Consider the following 23,525-nt stretch of genomic DNA (forward strand, 5'->3'; position numbering starts at 1 on the left):
ATTGTCTGCAATTCAGAGTGATGGTCGCTTGGAAGGATACCTATCCGCTTATGCCTTAAGATTTTTCAAGAAAGCAACCTATTGTGCTTCTTTATTTCTGAAAACCACCCAAACGACACGATTGGAGGGTTGGCCGTGTATATCTTAATACATAAATAATATTTCCATGGTGAGGTTTTGGAGAGATCTTGAACAAAAGAGGGAGTTTTATACTATCTAAACATAAGTGTGATGTTTTCAAGGGCATTTTTCTTGCAGGCGGGTGTGTCTAAGATTGCAGTTTAAATGCATACTGTTTCCAAACAGACCCATTTCCCATTTATTCTGTCGCATCCCCAGTTTAGAAGGATTTGGAAAACCTGAATGGCTGCCAGTTATGAGAAACACAGGCGGATGAACCCCAAATGGCTTGACTCTTTGGAAAGAAACTTCTTGTGTTTAAATGTCTGCAATGCAGCCAGAATACTCAGCACATTTTTGGGGGGGTGGGGGGAGAGGACAGGGAGAATCCCACGCATTTTATTGTGCTGTAGTAATAGGCTTGAGGTTGGGAGTAAAGGTGCGTATGATTTTTCTTGGCCCAAAGTTACAACTTCCTGGATGATGTGCAAACAACTTTTCAGTCAACTGACAATCTAAATGTGGTGAATCTTAAGGGTGGAGTAAAACTTTAGTGAACTGGAGGGGCTCAAGGTATCTCTATCTTGCTTTTAAGGTTTGGGCGCATTTTATACTTGGGAAGAAACTTCATTCATTGAATTCAGAGATCATGGTGTCTCCCCTGCCAGGTAAATATTGAGTGGGATTTATGTCCAGGCTGACTTGCATAGGGTTGTACTATAAAAGTTATTGGACGGATCAGTTACAGGTAGTCCTCGACTTACAACCGTTCATTAGTGACCGAAGTTATAACAGCACTGAAAAAAGTATGACTGCTTTTCGCACTTACGACCATTGCAGTATCCTCATGGTCATATGATCAAAATTCAGATACTTGGCAACTGACTCATATTTATGACGATTGTCCCAGGGTCATATAACTCCCTTTTGCAACCTTCGGACAAGCAAAGTCAATGGGGAAGCCAGATTCATTTAATCACCGTGTTACTAACTTAAACCTGCAGTGATTCACTTTAACAACTGTCTCACTTAGCCACAGATATTTTGGGCTCAGTTCTGGCCGTAAGTCGAGGACTGCCTGTATTGGCACTTCCAGAACCTCACCCATGAACAGCAACCAAGCTGGATGTCTGGTCCCTGCTCTCGGGATGCTTCAAATAGTCCCATTTGTGGTAGGATGGAGGGAGGGGAGAAGAAAGCCCCCACACCTGGCTGGGTGTGTTCTTTTCCTTCTTCGGCTGAGCATAATTTCGTTTTTATGGTAACGCGGGGCAACCAATCACAACCAAACCTTCGCCTTTTGGAACGGCGAGCGCTCGATTCCCTTGCAGGAAGGAAAACCCCAACGTGACATCATCCGCAGCGCACAGCCGAAGAACAAGAAGTTCAACATAAGTCTCAGAGCGGTTAAAACTTTTTTTTTTAATTCCTGGCGTTGCTTTCAACACCCCCCCCCCTCATCTCCACCTCCCCCCCCCGCAATATCGAAATATTCATCACGGCTCTTCTTGGCTCCTCTCCAAAATTCCCAGCGCTGGCAGTTTAATGAGATCCATCCTGCCCCCCTCCCCGTGCGTACCGTCGAGGGGGAGGGCGAGAAACTCCTCCTTTTGTGAGTCATTCCCGAGGAAGAGAGAGAGAGAGAGAGAGAGAGAGAGAGAGAGAAAGGCAGGGAGTCTCCGCTGCACTCACGTTCCGAGCGGCTTGGAGAGAAGATTGGAGCCAGCGCTCTTGGCGACCCGGCTAAACGATGGTTTGGGACTCCGTGGCCTTCCGTGCATCCGGACCCCCGTTTCTCTCCCCGAGCCCAGCCATGCTTCGTCGGGCTTTGCTCTTCCTTTTCAGCGGGCTCTGCGCTTGGGGTTTTAACCTGGACTCCAAGGCGCCGACGGTTTTGACCGGCCCCCCGGGCAGCTTTTTTGGCTTCTCAGTGGACTTTTACCTCCCGGAAGAACAGAGGTGGGTCCGATTTGGACGGCGCGACGCTAAGAGCGGGAGGGGGGAGTTGGGGAGGGCATTTCGCACTTCTGCGAGGAAGGGGAACCCGGCTGGGTCGTCTCAAGCCCACCGCGTCAAACTCTCCTACACCCACCCACCCCGAAATTCGGTGTGTGTGTGTTTCTGAGTGGAAAGTTGAGTGATCGTACTGGGGGAGGGGTGGGCTTGCATACGATCATGGCAGGCACGGCTAAAGATGTTGGACCCTTTGGTAACACTTGGGACAATTTAGCCCCGGGGCAATGGAATCGCATTGGCTTTGCTTGAATTGGCTGCGAGAGCCGCGTTCTGCCTTCCAAATCACGCCCCCCTCTCCACTTGGCCTGGCCTGGCGCCCGCTCCCTCTTGCTTAGCCCCACTAAGTGATTGCAGACCCACCGTCCCTGCCTGTTGCGCGCTTCCTCCCAACCCGCTCCCGTTAGTGGGGTCTCCACCCCGCACGCTCCCCCTTGGCGGGAGCGCCGGCCCGCTTTTTTTTCCACCGGTGGGGGCCGCGCGCGCCACGGTCCAACTTTCCCTCAGGGGAACCTGGCGGATTTTCCGTGCGTGTCCACACATCCCCCCTCTCCATTCGTTCTCGCCCCCAACAGGCTCGGAACCGAGCATTTCCTGTAATCGGAGCTCAGCCCCCGCCGCTCTTGTTTCCAGGGGCTGGGGGGAAGAGAAAGAAGGGGATCGGGCGTTTGGGCGGTGAGAGCAGGAGTGGGGGAGAGAACCCGCGCCCTTCGTGGGGGCAGATCTATAAAAAAATTGCTGTTTAGCCTGGAAGGGAGTGGTAAAAGGAAAAAAAAGTGTGCGTGGGGGTCTCTGACCTCCACTCCACCAGGTGTGTGTTTGGCCAAAGGATTTGGCAAACAGCCAGCCGGAAGCGTCCCCCTCCTCACAGACACCAGGGAGGGGGGAATCCGGCAAGGGAACTGCTGCAGATGAGATGAGATGAGATGGGGTATGTTGGGGGGGGTGTCGTATTCCACGCTCTCCTCCCTCTCCTTGGGATGTGTTGAACAAGAAGCCTTATCCTGAATGGGGAACATCCAACTTGTCTCTCTCCCTTTGTATAAGCCAGCAAAGCTGAAAAGGTCTGGCAGAAATTCATACAGGATCCCCTTCCTCTTTAGCTGGGATGCTAGTGGCATGATGAAGATTGACTGTAGGCTCCCCTTCTCCATTTCGGGGTGGTTTGCAATAAAGAAAAGATGCTGATGAAGATTTCCTGGTCCTAAATGGCTAGTTCTGCCTTTGCACGTGGTTTTTACACACTAACTGGGGAAAGCTTATGAAAGTCAGCTGGCATCTGCCAGCAAAGGGAGGGACATGTGTGTATTACACCCAGATCTCACCCATTTCCAGATTGAAAGGCTGGCACTGGGCAAATGGGTTGGGTAGTGTTGATAAGTGTGCTTATGGGTGCACACAAAGACCACCCCACCCCCGCCGTGATATCACAGGGAGGAGATTAAATAGATTTAATAGATCTTCTGGATTTAACTCTCCAAGAGAATTGTGCATAGTTGCCGGCAGGCGAATCTCTTAATTTATTAGGGCTTATTAAATACACACACATAAAAGAGCCGAAAACTTCTGGAGGTGCAGGCTAAGCACTTATGTTAATCAACGAATTGGCAGCCTTGTGCCTCTGCTGACAAAGAGACATATTGCAAAGCGTGGCAGGAAGATTTTTTTTTAACACTCTCCAATTCCCCTTTAAACATTCCAGAATGGTGGGGGGGGGAGAGAATGGGTTTTGTGAAGAAAAGAGTGGGTTTTGAGCATTGTAATTTTTTTTTTAAAGCCGTAACTAATCTGCAGTGATGATCTTCAGGTCACACTCCGCTAATATGGCCATTATGCCCATAGCTTCAATGAGTCAGCACAACTTGGAAACCAGACAGTGAGGTTAGGAAGAGCTGAGAAAACCAGTCACAAATCCTCACCTCAGGCTTTATGGTACAGAATGAAGTGAGGAGTGGAAAAAAGCACAGATGTTTGTCTACAAAATGGGATGGGTAGCTGGGAATGGTGTTCCAGGAGATCTAGAGCGATCCTAACTGATTCCTTCTGCTCGTTATGCTTTGCTCAGTGCTGTGGGTTTCTCCGCTTTGAGGAAGTCTCTGTGCTGAAAACCCCTTTCGGTCAGTGGGCAGACATTCTTACATGTAATAGCATTCCCTCAAGCACAGGAGGATGAATAGGTCTGATCTACCACTGTGCTCTGAATGATACTAAAGGCTGCTGTTCAAGGAGAAAAATCAAGGGGGCGGAGAGGAGCAGATGCCTGCAGGATGCTGGCATTGGTGCTGTATATACACAGCCTCCTCCACCTCCTGATTCGCTCTCTTTGGGGAGATGGGCGTGGCTGATGTCTTTCTCCCTGTGTCCTAAGAAAGAAGAAACCCAATTCTATAATCAGGGAGGAAAAATCCATCTATGCTCATCCCTTCCTTGGCTAACTCCAGTTGTCCCAAAGATGTTGCTACGAATGGCAGCAATGCATCCTTGCTAGATTCTTGTACGCAGCTGAGGGACAGATATCCAAATATTTCATCTGAAATATTCCTTGTGTGCATCTCCCGAGGTTGCTTTTCCCACAGGAAAAGTTCCCATTGAGTCATGTTTGCAATGAGCTTCAAAGAAGCCAATGGCTTGCTTGCTGGCTGCACTCCTTTCTCTCTTTGGCTGATCAGAAAGAACCGGGTCATTCTGGGCAAGCTGTCCTCTTTGGGTGTTGTGCCCTGAACCTGAACCAGTCCTTGCTTGCCATCCTCCAGGCCTTTTCCTTTCTTCAAGAGCTCAAGCTACAGTTCCTTTATCAAGCTGGGCACAGTCCCTTGGAGTTTCTAGCTAGAGTCCTCCGGTTGAAAGAAGTCAGCTGCAGTACGTGGTGCTCCAAACAGCATTAAGCCTGTAACTCTGTGGCCTGTTGCAGGAGCTTCCAGAGCATTAGCAGGATATTTTGAGGTCAATGCCCTGAGGTCTGATGGGAAGATTTTCTATGGGAGCTTTGCCAGCAGAACTGGCTCAGATGCAGTACAACTTCCTAGCTGGAAACATTTGCACAGGACACAAACCAAGACATGGATCATCACCAGTGTTTAGCGCTTATGTGTGTGCGCTCTGCAGAGTCACACCCATGCATGGGCGTGTAGCATATGATCTGTGCAAAGAAACATACTCCCAACGAGTCTCTGTGGATAGTCTATTTTTCACATATAAGGGATTTTGTCTAGGATTTTTTTGTTTGAAACCGCCTTTAATAATGATGGTGCTGGCGTTTCCACATCTCAGCTCAAGTTATTGTCAATTGTTGTATATGTGATTTGTTCTGATTAGGCTAGTAAACAAGAGTGGAGTGTTGATTGTTCCCCCACTGCTGGATGCCTCTGCCCATATTTTAAACCCCAGCAAACACTGCTTCCCCCCCTCCCCACCCCTGTGGAGAAACAGTCTTTCCAAACCTGTGGGGAGAGGGGGCGACTAATAAGTTTAAATAAATAAATAAATAAATAAATAAAGCTGGGGGTTCTCCTGACATGTTGAAGGGCAATTCCTATGAATTCCCACCCAGATTAGAATATTGACAGAGAAGGCTGCAAATATGTACAATGATACCTGCCTCTCGGTTTGAACTGCAGAGCAATTGTTTGATTGTTGACCAGGTGAACTTCTCTGTAATTTAATAGAGGTTTTCTGCGTACTACCTGCCTCTCAAACTCCTGATGTTCCCTACTTGATATCAGGTCAACTTTCTCTTGTGTCAAGCTTGTCTTTTGACCTCTCCAACAGGTCCAGTGTCATTGTGTGGACTGCACTATGGATGTACTTTGCCATTGTTTTTTTTCTGGAATGTTTCTTAGCTTCCAAATGTAGCATGGGGTTTCTTGTGGTCCTCCTTCAAATACAAACCAGATCTGAATCTGCTTAGCTTCCGAACCCAAGCAAGATTGGTCAGCTGCTCCAAATACTTGGCCTTCCAGGTTTTTGTTAGGGTGCTAATTTTGGAATCTCTGCCTAACAAAATCTTTTCGCTCCCTCGTTTAGTTAATCAGAGATTCAGAAGGGTTCTGTGGATTTGATGACGTGAAACTCCCCACCCGTTCAATGCAGGAGACCAAGTTGTCCGCCTTGCTCAATACAGTCTTTCTCCAATTGACAATTGTTTGTCAAGATCAAAAGCGGTGGTCTTTTTCTCCCAACCTGAGACTCAAAAGACCAAACTTGGATTTTTAAGAGGAGGACCTGCCAGTGAGCCTTCCTTCAACCATAGTTATTATGACAAACAACTTATACGTGCCAAATATGTCCTTGTCTCCCAAACAGGCCCATCATTGCAAAATGTAACATAGTAGCTCTTGCAAATGTGACATTTTTATGCGCTGCAGAGGAAAACTTCTTCCAGGCCAGGAAGCAACAGTATTTGCCTTTTTATTGCAGGAAGGGCCAGGAGGTAGGTTTGCTAGAGGCTGCCCTGGCGGGAACTTCCTGCCAGGCTCCTCAAGCTAGATCCTTAGGCATTAAATGTCTGTTTTATGGTTCCTATGCCTGGTGAATCACAGCCTCTCTTTTTTTTTTGGTCTCTTGAGAAGGCAATGAAAATGCATTTTAAAAAATAATAATCCTAAGTATTGAAATTCTTCAAACTCATTTTCTCATTCTTAAGTGCCTGTGTGTGTATGTTTTTGTATCAGTGCAGGCATGTGCAAATCTTGATGGACAGGCATATAAGTACCGTATGCATCTAAGGACAGACAGATCCGATTTATTGCTTCCCTTTTCCTTCTCTGCCTGTGTGAACAGTTAAATGCAACTGAATGTGGTAGCTATTTTAGCACCAAGTACAATCAGATTCATTGTAAAATACGAATGGTCTACTAAGCTTTGCGGGGGGGGGGGTGCGGGAGAGAGAGAGGAAAGGGGAGAAATTGTATGAAGTTTTTTTTAAAAATGACTTCCACGATCAAACTGCAAACTGCAGTCAAATAAATAGAAGCAGTGCTTAGGTCTACTAGCATAGGGCCAGAGATGGATTCGGACCGGTTTGGCCGAGTAGGTTGTAACTCGGCCGGACATGTCCCTGAACCAGTTCTATTGGCAGCGCCATAGGTGCCGCCATCTTGTTTCTTGCTTCTGCAATTTTTCACTACTCCACATGTGCGAATAGCACGCATCAAGTGCAGATGCAAAGCGCGGAAGCAAAGCCATCTTGTTTTGAGTAAACCGGCAGTAGAAGAAGCCAGGACCCACTCCTGCATAGAGGATGGAGCTAGCAACCCCTTCTGTGGGGTTGTGAAGGGAATCCTAGAGAGTTTCAAACAATCCCTGTTCGAAGCCTTCAAATTCAAAGACAACCTCTGAGAAAGAATGGTGGGAACTGAGGCTTCCTCCTTGCCTACCACCTTGTGATGATTATGGAAAGAGAGAACTTACTTACTGTCCAACTTTACTTTGCCTGTGTGTCCCTGGTTGAAGATTGCTGGTTTCCCACTGCAAAATGCCAGTCATTTTTAGCAGGAATGTGGGGAGAGGAGAGAGTGCTCCCACAGTCCAAGCTTAACATAGACGCCCCATCCCCAGCTCAGTGTTGCTGTGCTTTTTGCTGTTATTATTAGCAAAATAGCCGTGATCTATTCTCAGCAGCCCAGCTGATCGCCCCTAGCCTGGACAATAGGAAGCTGCATGAACTGGTGGCCTTCCAGGAATAGCAAGAGGTACGCCCTGAGCAGCATGTGCCAGAATGCAGGCATGTCCCCGTTTAGTGTTAGAGGGTGTGCTGGTACTTCCAATCTAGTCCTACCATATCTGGGTAGTAGAAATCCAAGTGACAGAAATCCAAGTGATCCAAAATTGATCTGTCCCTTTGCTAGCATTTAGTGGTTATTTTGGTGTTTTGCAGCCTGAATATATTAGGCCTATTTTAACTCTGCTACAAATACTTTTCTTGCCCAGCAAAAAGTTTGCCGTTATTCTAAAATGTCGGATCTTGTATTTAATTCTATTATTGTTCTGGTCTTTTGACCTTGGTCCACATCCCCTTCCTAGGGTTGCAAGGCAGGGGTGGCATTCAGCAGATTCTGACCAGTTCTGGAAAACCGGTAGCGGAAATTTTGAGTTGTTCAGAGAACCGGTAAATACCACTTCTGACTGGCCATGCCCCCATCTATTCTCTGCCTCCTGAGCCCCAGCTGATCAGGAGGAAAAGGGGATTTTAAAGTAACCTTCCCCTTGAGTGCGGAGGGAATGGAGATTTTACAGTATCCTTCCCCTGCCACGCCCACCAAGCCACGCCCACAGAACTGGTAGTAAAAAAATTTTGAATCCCACCACTGTTGCAAGGGAGTGATTGGCCCAAGGTCACTGTAATTTTGTGCCTAGAACTTGGGCAGGACTAAAACTCAGGTTTAATCCCCACTCCTGATTCCAGTGCCTTTAACCATGCCACCAGACTGGCTTCTACGACTGCGGTTCCTTCATGCTTGCTGAATACTAGTGGTTTGTTTCCTGTTAAATCACATATCTGTTATCTCGAAGAGCTTACAAAAAAGAAGATTAGCAAGATAATGGTGTAGCATTTCCTGCAGAATGATGTGGATGTTTACTGGAAGTGCATTTCTGTTGCCGAGGCTTATCCACATTGGAACATATCCCTGATGTTGGAATTAGCCTTGTTAGATGCACCAGGATGTCTGCCTGAATAAATCCTGCATTGTAAATGTTTAGAATAGAAATCTTTGGGGTTCACATCTTCTGAAAAGCTGCAGAAGTAGTGTTAAAGCTTAGATCACTGGGTAGTGGACAACTATGAGAGAGAGCCAAATAAAACTCTCCCTGTTTAATAGTGGCATACCTCAAGTAGTAGATGTTAGAACAAACAAAGGTAATCATGTTTGTAAGAGTCCAAAGGCATTTAATCAATATTAAAAAAATAAAACAAAACAATGGGCCAATTGGAACTTCAATCTGATCCAGTGGAGTTCTAGAGTAGTAACCAGCATGAGCTCCGGTTCTCCAGAAATACTCTGCTTGTGCGTTTAGCCTCCTCTTGGCTCAGAGACACATGCATGAGATAACAACATAATACAGCTAGAGCTGGTCCAAGAATTACAGTTCTTGTATGCAACGTTTTCTGTTGCCTTGTGGAAATTGTTTCTGGCTGTCCTGTATATTGCCTTTGCAAAGGTGAAATGTCTCTCTTCCCTCCCCAGTTAATTGCTAGCTCCAAGATGGGATGCTGGTAATGATTAGGTTTGTATTGGGGTGGGGGAAGAGTGAATGGAATGGATGGATTCAAATTATAGGAGTCTCAACTACCTAGTAGATGGAATCAAGAGCTGTTAATTAGTTCATTGTACAGAAGAAGAAGTGATAGCCAGGAGAGAGAAAGCAGCATGTCACACATTGTGACGTGCATGGGCAAGTGTCCGGCCATGGAATGGTCTGCATGTTGCACATTATACTGCAAACTCAGGGTTTATGCTCGGTTTAAGCATTTTAAATCAGAATTTAGAACTCTTGGTTTGTTCTGAATCTAATCACTAGTTGATTAGTTTGAGGGAAATGAGAAACAAGGGTGAAGTAGCTATACCCTAGATTGACTGCATGTGTCACTGATGGGAAGAGTGGAGGTGTAATTTGAATTTTATCTGAATGAATTGTAATGTGATAACCTGAACCAGGCCACAGAAGTGGTATTTGTGTTCAGAATTAGTATACAGGCCATCTACATTCATTGTGAATTATGAATTTGTGCACATGTGTCTGATTGCTATTGCTTGCATGCATGCATGCATATATACATGTTGTTGTTGTTAATTGCAAAGTTGTGTCTGACCCATTGCAACCCCACGGATAACATTCCTCCAGGCCTTCCTGTCCTCTACCATCCTCTGGAGTCCATTTAAGCTCACGCCAACCGCTTCAATGACGCCATCCAGCCACCTCATTCTCTGTCGTCCCTTTCTTCTTTTGCCCTCAATCTTTCCCAGCATCAGGCTCTTCTCCAGTGAGTCCTTCCTTCTCATTAGGTGCCCAAAAAGTATTTGAGTTTCATCTTCAGGATCTGGCCTTCTAAAGAGCAGTCAGGGTTGATCTCCTCTAGGACTGACCCGTTGGATTGCCTTGCAGTCCAAGGTACTCGCAGGAGTCTTCTTCAGCACCATAGTTCAAAGGCCTCAATTCTATATATATTCTTAAGGGCACATCAGTTCTTGGTTCTTAACTGGGTACTACTCTGGCTTCCAGTTCTGACTTTTGGATATGTGGTTTGCTGCTTGAGTTTCCTCAAACCCTTTCCCCATCCTTCTCGGGTTGGGTGGGAGGTAGAAATCAACAAAGGACTGTGTGTAGGGAAGTCCAAGGGGACTGGAGAGATTGGCAGGGTGAGAGGGAACTAAGTGAAGGATTAAAAGGAAAGCTCTTGCATTGATTTAGAGTGGCACCCAGCCCTGCCATGGAAAGTGTGAATGATGTGGTAGGGCAAGTCCTTACATTGATTCTAGGGTAGAATTGGAAGGAAGGCAGGGACTGTCTGATGCTGGTTTGGTCTTTGCTGCTCCACTGGGGTGTGTTCCTTCTTAGCTTCACTGGCATGACCCCAAATGGCATCAGGCCAGAGTTGGCTTTGTGCCCTCTTTCCCTCTATCCACCCCCCCCCCATCCCTGTGTGGTTTTATCTTCAGCATAGACCCAACCCAGCACAGAAATCCTATCTCTGGAAGGACAAGACCAGGAGACACATAAACTAAGGAGGGTAGGCTAGCTGTACCTCATTGGTCCTAAATGTTTTCCATCTGCATTTGCTACTGAAAAAAAAACCCCATCATTAACTTTTGCTAAGGGCAACCTCATTTGAGAGTGCTTTGACTCATTTTACTTTCATATTAAGTGGCCACTTCAAAGCAAAGAAGGAGCAGGAAGCCAACGGAGAAATGGCAGCATTTGGGGCATGTACTTTCTTAGAATGATGTACGTTAGGCCTTTATCCAGCCTACCCTGGGAGATAATTCCTACCTCTCCTCTGATCAATAGGCCATTGGCAGTTCTGGCTGGGGGGGGGGGAGTTGTAGTTGGTCACATCCTAAAAGAAGTGGCTGAGAAACAGGGATAACTAGAGCAATGGGTACAGAGGGATTTGGCTTCTTACATCTCCCACGAGACCTCTTAGCTGTGACTGATCTGTCTATGTAGGAGGTCAGGAAAGGACTTCTCCCTGACCTCTGGTCCACTACTGGCCTCTCCTGACTTCAGCCCCTGACCTCTATAACCTTTCCTGCCTTCTTCATGTCAGCTGTCTGAATAGGCTGGCTTCATCTTTAAGAGACAGCTATGCCCACTAACCCAAACAGATTCCTTTGGACATGGTTGTGCCCTCTGGGCTTGCTTGCTCTCTTGTGCTCTTTGCCTTTCTTCCATGCTCCAACAGAAGCTTTGTCTAGCAAGCTCAGCTTCAATTGTTCAACAGCACTACAACTTGGATTGGCTTCCAAACGTTTCCTCCTCCAAGCATTGGGAATGTGGACTTGGAGTACCACAAAGCTGCCACTTGAAAATCCACATCTCTCAGTCAAAAATATCCGTATAGGGCCACACCATCAGTGGTCTACATAGCTTTACAGGGTAATCATTGCTCCCTAGGTATCCATTTTCTCCTAAAATATAGCTTCCCTTTTGCCTCCTCACATAGGCTGCCATGAATCCATTTAACTTCCTCTGGAGTCCACATACATCCCAGTGGTGGGATTTAATTTTTTTTGCTACCAGTTCTGTGGGCGTGTCTTGGTGGCATGTCTTGGTGGGAGTGGCAGGGGAAGAATACTGTAAAATCTTCATTCCTTCCCCACTCCAGGGGAAGGATACTGTAAAATCTCCATTCCCTCCTCACTCCAGGGGAAGGATACTGTAAAATCTCCATTCCTTCCCCACTCCAGGGGAAGGATACTGCAAAATCTCCATTCCCTCCCTACTCCAGGGGGAGGATACTGTAAAATCTCCATTCCCTCCCCACTCCAGGGGAAGAATACTGTAAAATCTCCATTCCTTCCCCACTCCAGGGGAAGGATACTATAAAATCTCCATTCCTTCCCCCCTCCAGGGGAAGGATACTGTAAAATCCTCATTCCCTCCCCACTCCAGGGGAAGGATACTGTAAAATCTCCATTCCTTCCCCACTCCAGGGGAAGGATACTGTAAAATCTCCATTCCTTCCCCACTCCAGGGGAAGGATACTGCAAAATCTCCATTCCCTCCCCACTCCAGGGGAAGGATACTGTAAAATCAACATTCCCTCCCCACTCCAGGGAAAGGATAGTGTAAAATCTCCATTCCTTCCCCCCTCCAGGGGAAGGATACTGTAAAATCTCCATTCCCTCCCCCCTCCAGGGAAAGGATACTGTAAAATCCTCATTCCCTCCCCACTCCAGGGGAAGGATACTGTAAAATCCCTATTCCCTCCCCACTCCAGGGGAAGGATACTGTAAAATCTCCATTCCTTCCCCACTCCAGGGGAAGGATACTGTAAAATCTCCATTCCTTCCCCACTCCAGGGGAAGGATACTGCAAAATCTCCATTCCCTCCCCACTCCAGGGGAAGGATACTGTAAAATCAACATTCCCTCCCCACTCCAGGGAAAGGATAGTGTAAAATCTCCATTCCTTCCCCCCTCCAGGGGAAGGATACTGTAAAATCTCCATTCCCTCCCCCCTCCAGGGAAAGGATACTGTAAAATCCTCATTCCCTCCCCACTCCAGGGGAAGGATACTGTAAAATCCCTATTTCCTCCCCACTCCAGGGGAAGGATACTGTAAAATCTCCATTCCCTCCCCACTCCAGGGCAAGGATACTGCAAAATCTCCATTCCTTCCCCCCTCCAGGGGAAGGATACTGCAAAATCTCCATTCCTTCCCCACTCCAGGGGAAGGATACTGTAAAATCTCTATTCCCTCCCCACTCCAGGGGAAGGATACTGTAAAATCTCCATTCCCTCCCCACTCCAGGGGAAGGATACTGTAAAATCTCCATTCCCTCCCCACTCCAGGGGAAGGATACTGTAAAATCTCCATTCCTTTCCCACTCCAGGGGGAGGATACTGCAAAATCTCCATTCCTTCCCCACTCCAGGGGAAGGATACTGCAAAATCCCCATTTCCTCCAGATCAGCTGGGACTCGGGAGGCAGAGAATAGATGGGGCGGAGCCAGTCAGAAGTGGTACTTACCGGTTCTCCAAACTACTCAAAATTTCCACTACCGGTTTTCCAGAACCTGCTGAATACACCTATGCCCCCCTCTACCCAATATTTCAGGTTGGCTTTGGGTGAGCACAGGGGGAAGAAGTGTTCCCTTTGCTCTGCCAGTGAGTTTTATCTTCTAATGGGAGGAACAGCAATGGATATAGTGTCTTGAGCTTGCATTCTTAGGACATCCAATCAGAGAATTAAACTGGGTTTAGTTGTTACTTCCTTTTCAAAATCCAGGTCACAATGGACACAGTTGCCCACTGTGTCAAATTGTGGTCCCCAACAACTATTGTGGGAAAACAAGATTTTTGAAAAGGGCAAATGAAATAATGTCATAGTTTGAGGACTAGCACTGCTTCACATTATGAAAGGGTAACCGAGGGACTGACCTGGAAACAGGACGTTCATGGACAGCCCTGAGTCTTCAGTAACATGTGCTGCTTTCCGGTCTGCCCAGCTGCTTTGTCTTTTTAATTCCTTTTTTAGGCTGAGGGAGATAAATTTCTTTTAGCGGCTGGGAGAAGCAGATGCTTATTGAATCCGGCCATTTATTTCTTCGTTTTAGTTCAGTTCAATGCTACCTTTTTCCCCCCATGTCATGGAAATCAAATAGAATACATGTAAATTTAAAAAATCAGAATGATCCAAAAATATTGGGAGGTTTAAAAAGTACCCAGAAAAAAAAATGCAGGAAAATGCATTTTTTCCTCTCTGTATTCCCTGCTCAGCTCTACTTATAGTTGCCATAAATCAGGGTTCGCCTTTTACCTCAGTAAAAAAAGCTTCGAAAAACTAAGTTTGTACACCTAATATATTTGCCATTTTCAAAGGACTGCTCTGTCCTGCTGGTATAAAAAGAGATCCATCTTTTTCTCCTCCAGGAGGAACATGTCTCTATATGTGTGTACAATCTAGAATGGGTGTGTAAGCTGGGAATGATGGGTTTTGAAGTCCACTACATCTGGAGGACGCAGGATTGGGGAAAGTTGTAGTACCCTGTTTCCCTGAAAATAAGCCCTCCCCGAAAATATTGCAGCATAGCAGCAGCCATGAGGTGACCACACTCGCTGACCTCAAAAATAATAAGACCTCCCTGAAAATAAGGCCAAGCGCTTATTTTGGGGGACCCTTATTTTCGGGGAAACACGGTAGCTTCTCAAGCAGTCTCCCTCCCCCTTTTGAAACTGGGGGGTGACCAGTGGGTGGTGAGAAAGGCTGAGAAAAAGAAGGAGAAGGAAACTGATAGCATCTAAATGAATCTAGCCTGGTTAGTTGAGAATTAGCTGTGGTAGGAAGCCGATACAAATCTGATACTCAAATGCTATGGTAGATTATATTTTCCCTACTTAAGCTATTCCCAGCCTCTGAGTGCCAAAGGTTATGTTAAAAACAAGAGGCCAGGTGTGTGCTTATTTAGGGGAGATCGTTAGGCCATTTGGCTAAGAATAATCAATAGTTTTATTATACATATTTATATATTAAAAATTACTCCCAACGAACTTATTATGTCTCATGTTTTTGGCAGCAACTTGCATCTTCCTATTCATGAAGTAGATTCAGAAAATAGCAGCTGCACTGAATTTCCTTTATATTGGACCAGACCTATGGTGCATCTTAATGTATGGAATCTACCTGGGAGTAAACAACTTGGTATCTTCTGGAAGTTTTGTACTCCCAGAGGATACCATGTGGAAGTGCTAACTATTGACTGTGGGGCTTTTGTGGACTAGTGGTTAAGGCACATAGGCTGGAAACCAGGAGACTGTGAGTTCTAGTCCCTCCTTAGCCATGTAAATCAGCTTGGATGTTCTTGGACATGTCACTCTCTCTCCACTCATCTCACTTCACAGAATAGTTGTTGTGGGGAAAAGAGGAGAAGAAGAAAGAAGGAGTATAGGTAGACTAAGGACTAGCAACCACAATTGAGCCCAAAATTGCTGCGGCTAAAGGAGATAGTTTTCGTATTACAGTTGTGAAGTGAATTACTGCCATTGTTAAGCTAGTAACACAGTTGTCAAGTGAAACTGGCTTTCAAATTGACATTTACTTATTAGAAGGTGATTGATCACATGACCCAAAGACACTGCAACTATCATAAATATGAGCCAGTTGCCAATCATCCAAATTTTGATCAGATGACCATGGGGATGTTGCAATGGATGTTGCAGTGTGAAAAATGGTCATAAGTCACTTTTTCAGTACAACTGTAACTTTGAACAGTCACTAAATGAAAGGTTGTAAGTCGAGGATTACCTGACTGTATTAGGTATGTTCACCACCTTGAATAGTTTATAAAAGTTTTTCCCAAATGCCATCACTCTGCTAAACAACTAATCCCCACAAGAATGTCAAATTATTTACTAAGACTGTATTACTATTATTCTTCTCATCCTTCCTAGTACCTATCTCTTTCCACTTATGGCTATAACCATGTTGCTTGTATCTTTACAATTTATATTGTTTTATTTGTTTCCTAGTATGATTTGATTGCTTATTAGTAACTTATGACTATCACTAAGTGTTGTATCTTATGATTCTTGATTAATGCATTTTATTTTATTTTTCTTTATGTACACTGAGAGCATATGCACCAAAGACAAATTCCTTGTGTGTCCAATCATACGGCCAATAAAGAATTCTATTCTATTCTATTCTATTCTATTCTATTCTATTCTATTCTATTCTAAACAATAATAAAAGTTGGATTGAAAAACTCTAAAGCAGCCACTGTGCCACCAAGCTACAGCCTTCTGTATTCCTTTATGACTCTGAAAATAAGCTGCATTCCCCTTTCTCAGGAAAAAACATTTAGCTCTCTTTACATGCCATTATTATCATCAAAGGCCTTGCAGGGGACCGGTGGCCTTTCCAGCAGGTTGCAGATTAACCAGCGCTGCTTAGCTTGAGCTATTGATTCACCCACCTGAGAACAGCGGTCCTCTTCAGAGAATGGCTATGGCCCCAGGGCAAGCGAAACCCCACTGTCAGATTTATTTGGCTTCCTGGCATGTGACCGAGAGGAGGCCCAGATTGTGGCAGGCAGCAATGGGGTGGGGGGGAGCCTTTGGCTGTCTAAGCAGAAGCCACTCTGTTTAGCAGCTTCTTTTCGTGCTTGGCGAGCCACTCTTAACGATAATATCTGCTTGCATAACCCTACCAGTGCCTTATGCTTCCAGACTGCCTTTCAAATGGAAACCTGTTATAAACTAAGCTTTTAAGGGAGTGTTTTGCCTCCCAAAAGGGACGCCGTGGCTCAGTGGCTAAGATGCTGAGTTTGTTGATCAGAAGGATCGGCAGTTCTGCGGTTCGAATCCCTAGTGTCGCGTAACGGAGTGAGCTCCCGTTACTTGTCCCAGCTCATGACAACCTAGCAGTTGAAAGCACGTAAAAATGCAAGTAGAAAAATAGGAACCACCTTTGGGAAGGTAACAGCGTTCCGTGTGCCTTCGCCATTTAATCATGCAGTCCACATGACCACAGAGACGTCTTCGGCCAGCGCTGGCTCTTTGGCTTTGAAACAGAGATGAGCACCGCCCCCTAGAGTCGGGAATGACTAGTACATATGTGTGAGGGGAACCTTTACCTTTGCCTCCCAATGTATGTGAGGATAGCAAGACATGTTGCTGATGGGAAGGAATGAAAGTCAGTGGGATACTTTCTCTGATGTCTGGGTTGCAAGGAAGTACCTCGGGCTGAGCAAACTCACCTGTACAAAGCAGCACCTGTCCTTTGAGAGAGCAGCAACCTGACTGGGCAGCTCATCTGAGCACCAACCCTTCATGCCTTCAAGTGCCTCACCTGTGATCAGTGGTGCATCTCAAGCGCTTTGCATGCCACACTTAATGACTTTACTCCCCCTTGTCTTTGGATGGCTATGGGGGTCCTTTCCCTTCCTTGCTCCCCCCTCCTCAGATGGCCTTTTCAGAGTGACCAGCTGCTGCTGCTGCAGCATTCTTGATAGGTGAGAACAAAGATGTTTCTTTTAAAGTCTTTGTCGGTTTGTTTCAGCACATTCACCGTGGCACGTTTTTAAATTCCTGCATATAGTACCGTCATGACCGCAGGGAATCAATGGAAATTCTTTATTATTATTATTATTTGAAACATTTGTAACCTGGCCATTAGCTAAAGGACCTTGTTGGGGGAGGGAGGTCACAATCAAAATTGGGTTACAAGGCAAAGTGGAACACCAGGCAAAATACGTAATAATTTAAAGGTGAATCAGAGCTTTGTGACAATAGAAGTGCTTTTGAAGGAGAAGCATGCAAGGGCAGTATCTCTGGGTGCTCCAGGAAATGAAGTGTATCTTTTTCTAGGATGGTGTTACAGCTGTAAGCACAATCCAGAAAAAGACACAGTTGCTTTACAGAATATACTAAAAGAGTGAGCCCCCCCTCCCCCCAAGCATCTTATAAACGCAAAGCATTGCCCAGCCTTAACAACAATTGTAATAGCCCTGATAGAGAAACCTTTAAGGAACAGAAGATTTTCACTATGCATGGAAATATCCTAAATTAGTTCCCCACCCCACTCTAAATATCATCTGTGAAGATCTAAGAGAGAATGAATTCCATAATGAAATCAGTAAGGAGTCCCTCTGGATTTTTACTCCACTAGTCATTACCAACTAGCGAGGGTGATGCTCATCTCCATTTCAGGGCCCTTGACCTCATGCTGTCTGAACACATTTCCATAGTCATGTAGCCAGCATGACACTACGCACCACTGTTACCTTCCCACCAAAGTGTTACCTGTTTATCTACTTGCATTTGCATACTTTCAAACTTCTAGGTTGGCAGGAGCTGGGGCGAGGACGGATACTCACCCTGTCGTGTGGTACCCGGGTCTCGAACCTGGGCTGCCAATTTTCCAGCTGACAAGCTCAGTGTCTTAACCGCTGAGCCACCAGAAGCCCAATGAAATCAGTGGCAGGTCAAAGGTGCCTCTGATATCTCCCAAGAGTTGTTAAATACAAAGAGTAAGGATGAAGACACCTCCAGCAAGCCCTAGGTGAAACACAGAGAGAATTTCCCAAAACCCTTTGCAAAATAAAGGTATATTTTGCTGAAAGTTTAATAACAGCTACTTTGGTTTTGCATATCACAAATCATACAGTAGTTAACAATTGCTCCCTAATGATGCCCCATGGGCACATACTGGCTTGTGTCTTGAATATAGTTTCCATCCACTGGTACCCATCCATTGTAGCCATGTGGTTTCCATTCATGTCTTAACAGGAATGGAATTCTTTAACTAGACTTGATTCACCTAGTCTATTAAACATAAGTTAACCTATCACAAATCATGTATACTCTTCTGGGTTGGAAGCAGGAGGGAGTCTCTGTGTCCTGCATATGGATGATGTCAGTAATCAAGAGCAATGGATATTACAGGATGTAAAGTTGTTAGCTCTTGCTAAACACATGCAACATGTAACAAGCAGAAGTAGAAAGATGTGTATCCTGTGTTTTTATGGGACCACCATAAAGGGGGGGGTGGATTTGTGGACGTGGAATGAACCTCTTGAAAGTAGAAAGCTGAAACCCCAAAGCTTGGGTTTGATTTGGCATCACTGTCCCTGAAAATAAATGCATTGCTTTCCCACATCTTTCAAAAGTCAGGATAGGATACAGCATATAAAATGATCGCATGGCGGTTTCTGGAAGCAATTTTTCACAGCGAGTTAGATTGCGAGACGATGGCTTATTCACTCAGAACACTGGCTCTGAAAGCATTGGAGCCTGGTTTTATCACCTCTCTCTTTGGCCTCCTAATCACTGTGCATCACTCACATGTTCCCATTTGAGACCAGGACACGGCTACTGTTTTGTAGCATTCCCATTTCCTCCTAAGTAAGATTCCTTTTACCGAGCTGGAACAGGGTTGAGGGACTTCCTCGGGAAGCAGGATTATCAGCTAACCGTTCCCCCAAAAAACCCCAAACACCAGGATTGTAGTCCCAACATTTCATGGCGATGCCAGTTTGGAGAAAGTTGGGTATGTGAATATGGGTTTGGGCCAAAAGGGGTCCCAAGAAAGGTAGAAAAATATATAGCAAGTACATATAGCTCAATGGTGGGTTGCCAATTTTGTTACTACTGGTTCGGGCGTGCTCCCCCACGCGCGCGCTCTCGAGTGTGACGTCCGGGCAGGTGGGCGGAGCCTCCTGCCACCACTACTACCGGTTCAGCCGATCCGGCAGCAGCCCAGATATATAGCTAGATAACATCTGGATGGTTAGCAACCACAATTAGCTACTTTGGTAGACTGAAAAGTGTGGGGAACAAAGGGGTGATGGTGAGCATAAGAGAATATGTCAGAATCCAGGCAAACTTGGAATTGTCCTTCATTCAGATAAAGAGTGAGTTAACAAAAGAAGATTCTATAGTTTGGTGGGGGAAACTGTGAAAAACATTTCTCTAGGGTTGTCAAGAGAACTATGAATGCGTCATGTGAGTCGAGCTTGACTTAAGTAGAGATTACTTTTGTAGTGTCATTTTTGGGCTCATCCATATAATTTTCTTCCTCAGAATGGAAACTGCAGTGTTAATCCTTTGCCATGATGATGTTCAGCCATCACTTGGCTAAGCTCCAGAGGGAGCAGAGCCCATGCTTCCTGGAGTCATCTAAAGTGGGCCATGTTTATTTGCCACATACATGTCCGTTGTGCCTCAGTGCCAAAGAATACAAGGGGATGGGTAATATTCTCCTTCACTCTTCTTTGTCCTCGTAACACCTCTATGTGATTAGTTGTTGCTTCCTATTTTGCTTTGTCTCTCTCTATATATATTCTCAACATGGACAAACAACAACAAGTAACAGTAGAGTGGGTATCTTAATAAGAAATCAGCTTAAGACAGAAACCTTTGTTATACAACAGATATATTGCCCTGATTTGCAGCTGTTATTTAATGTTCAACTTTGGCTGTAAAATCAAAATAATCTTAAATTTACAGTATTAACATCAAAAATTTAAATCATAGCTAATGCTGATATAATACCTCTTTAAGTCCTTAATCTTATGTAAAGATTAAAATGGCAATAATCGCTACTCGACACTTTGAAATATCAGTGTATCAAAGTAATGTATTAGTTGTGTCTTATAACAATATAATAACACTTTTTTTAAAGCGTAACTGAACATAGGGATGGTGACTGTTGAAAAGCCACCCAAGCAGTTTCTTGCTAAATGGGAATCTGAACCAGGGTGTCTCTATTTCAAACGGGGCTCTTTAACCACTAACCCACACTGGTATGAACTTTTATACTGAAATGCTGAGCCTGGACACTCTTTTGTTTTGAAGGCAAAAGGAGAAGGGGGTGGGAGAGGATGAGATGGTTAGATAGTGTCATTGATGCAGTGAGGATGAGTTTGGGCAGACTCCAGCAGACATTGGAGTATAGGGAGGCCTGGCATGCTACGGTCCCTGGGGTCACAAAGAGTTGAACATGACTTACAACTGGACAACAACTCAGGATTATACAGGACTACATAGATACGTAGAATTCTTTAGTGGCCAAGTGTGATTGGACACAGAAGGAATTTGTCTTTGGTGCATATGCTCTCACTGTACATAAAAAGACAAGATACATTCATCAAGAATCATAAGGTACAACACTTAACGATAGTCATAGGTTACTAATAAGCAATCAAATTATACTAGGAAACAAATAAAACAATACAAATTGTAAAGATACAAGCAACATGGTTATAGTTATAAGTGGGAAGAGATAGGCACATTAGCTAAAAATGTTGCTCTTGCCTTTTTCTTAAACATAACAATGGTTGGCTTTTACATTCAAGATTCTGAGAAATGTGTCCACCGAGTTTATTTTATTTTATGCATTGAACATTTCCCCAGTTCATCTGACAGTTTTTTTTTCTGATCACAGAAGTCTTTCCTCTTTGAAACTAGTTGTTCCTCTTCTCTAGGAGTACATCTCTCCCAGGGGCAGGTCAAAAGATTGAGAGTTGTGTGGGCAGTGGACGGGATTAAGTTTTTCTCTATTTGAAGTCCAAAAGCTCAAAGGAACTCCACAAGTCTGAAGGGATGTTAAGTGCCCCAAACTTATAAAAATGAATCTATAAACCGTATTATCTCCATTATGATAAAATATAAATTCCATAGATATTCATTGGCATATCAACTTAATCCTTCTCTTTGAAACCCATCCTAGGCTAATATCGTCTGTTATTTCTAGAATATTGTATGTTCAGATTTTGGCATGTCTGCAGTAGAATTCAACACTGAAGGCACCGTATTGCCAACAAATTCCTCTCCATATGATATGGGAGGCAGGGGCCAAGTTACTGGACCCCAGTACAAATCAAACATAAAAGCAACATGGGCCGTAATTGGGAGAACATTCTCTGTTTCTACATACTTGAGATTATAGTCTGCATAATCATCACAGTTTTGTACACTGTCATATTTTACCTGAGATGTATAGGATCAGCAAAACAATCCTATTAAGGTTATACATCTCGTACGCCTTCCTGTTATGATCAGGGAGGTAACGTTTCTGTTGACAAGGTATACAGGAAACAGTGGCTTTTTAGCAATAGGGGAACTGAACCTTCAGAAACCTCCTGAATCTTTCTCTTAAAAATCAAAAACCTTGCAGAGTATCTGGAAAAAGAGAGAGCCCCACCCAGAGGCTGATGTGTTTTTAGCTCTATCAATGTATATGTTACGATAAAAGCAGTGGTGGGCAACCTGTGCCATCTGCCCCACAACCCATTGATCATTTGATGGGCAAGCTGCAGGGATCTAGCTTCACTGGGATGAAGGAGTGTGACCCAAGACCAAAATCGTCTGTGGGTGGGGCGGATATCAAGAAGATGAAAGGAGCATCGTGACAACGTGATGCAAGATCCTCTGCCTTTTGCATGCGCCATTGGCCATGCATGCATGAAAATTTGCACCATAGCACTGCTTTTAGCATTTTAACGAAACCTGGAGATCTGATGGTTGCCACTGCATAAAGCTTTCTTTTTCTTCCGAGAAAGTAATCCTCTGTCATTACATTCTTGTGGACCGAGGGAATGACAATGCTGCCATTTTGTCCTCCTTCACTTGGTAGTCAAAGGAGGCCCCAGTTAGATCTGTGCAACACTTCAGGCCCCCAAATTAAAAGATGCTTAGCATGGGATGTCATTCAAGTAGTATTTGTCTATTCCTTCTTCAACCTAATCAGTGTTTTCCCGGAATTGTACTATGGAGAGCAGCTGTGAAATCGCGGGAAAAAGTGCAGCTGATTGCAGGTAGGTGCTGTGCAAACCTCCTTAGGTGTCCTAAAGCACTTTTTGGTCTTTGAATTAGAATAGAATAGAATAACAGAGTTGGAGGGGACCTTGGAGGTCTTCTAGTCCAACCCCCTGCTTAGGCAGGAAACCCTACACCACTTCAGACAAATGGTTATCTAATCTCTTCTTAAAGACTTCTAGTGTTGGGGTATTCACAAGTTGTTCCACTGATTAATTGTTCTAACTGTCAGGAAATTTCTCCTCAGTTCTAGGTTGCTTCTCTCCTTGATTAATTTCCACCCATTGCTTCTTGTCCTACCCTCAGGTGCCTTGGAGGGTAGCTTGACTCCCTGTTCTGTGTGGCAGCCAGGGGATATATTGGAACACTGCTATCATGTTTCCCCTAGTCCTTTTTTTTCATTAAACTAGACATACCGAGTTCCTGCAACCGTTCTTCATATGTTTTATCCTTGAGTCCCCTAATCATCTTTTTCTAGAGTCTCCACATCTTTTTTACATTGTGGAAACCAAAATTGGATGCAGTATTCCAAGTGTGGCCTTACCAAAGCATTATAAAGTGGTATGGAAAGTGTTGCAGAGCTCTGGTAGACAACGCTTTCTGGACTACTCCCTGATCTATTATGAAATAAACCGTTCTTGCATGGAAGATTGTTCAGGTCTGCAGTTACTGGCAAGGGTGTCAATTGCCAATGCTGCCCCCAGAAGTGTCTGTCAAGAGCATGGAGCTACATACTTCCCACTTACATCAGGTAATGCTGCATAGGCAACCTGGAGCTTTCCGTAGAGGTAGCCACGTTTGATTTGCAATTCCTGAAATTCCTGCTCATTTGCCACTCTGATTTTCCTGTCTAGGGAGTTGTAGTCTGAAATACCTGCAAGTAGCCATTTTGCTTTGAAAATGCTCATGTACCGA

At 44.9% G+C, this 23,525-nt stretch overlaps 1 protein-coding gene across 1 annotated transcript in view; it reads left to right on the forward strand.

Moving 5' to 3' along the window:
• Positions 1-1,766: 1,766 nt before the first annotated feature.
• ITGA5 (integrin subunit alpha 5) overlaps positions 1,767-23,525 on the forward strand; it is a 95,554-nt gene continuing 73,795 nt past the window's right edge. The window contains exon 1 of the mRNA XM_081931866.1: positions 1,767-2,079. Within this exon, the coding sequence (XP_081787992.1) occupies positions 1,871-2,079 (209 nt within the window). The 5' untranslated portion in view covers positions 1,767-1,870. The remainder of the gene's footprint in view (positions 2,080-23,525) is intronic.

This window comes from Natrix helvetica (assembly GCF_964273705.1).
Source record: "Natrix helvetica genome assembly, chromosome: 1".
Lineage (NCBI taxonomy): Eukaryota > Metazoa > Chordata > Lepidosauria > Squamata > Natricidae > Natrix > Natrix helvetica.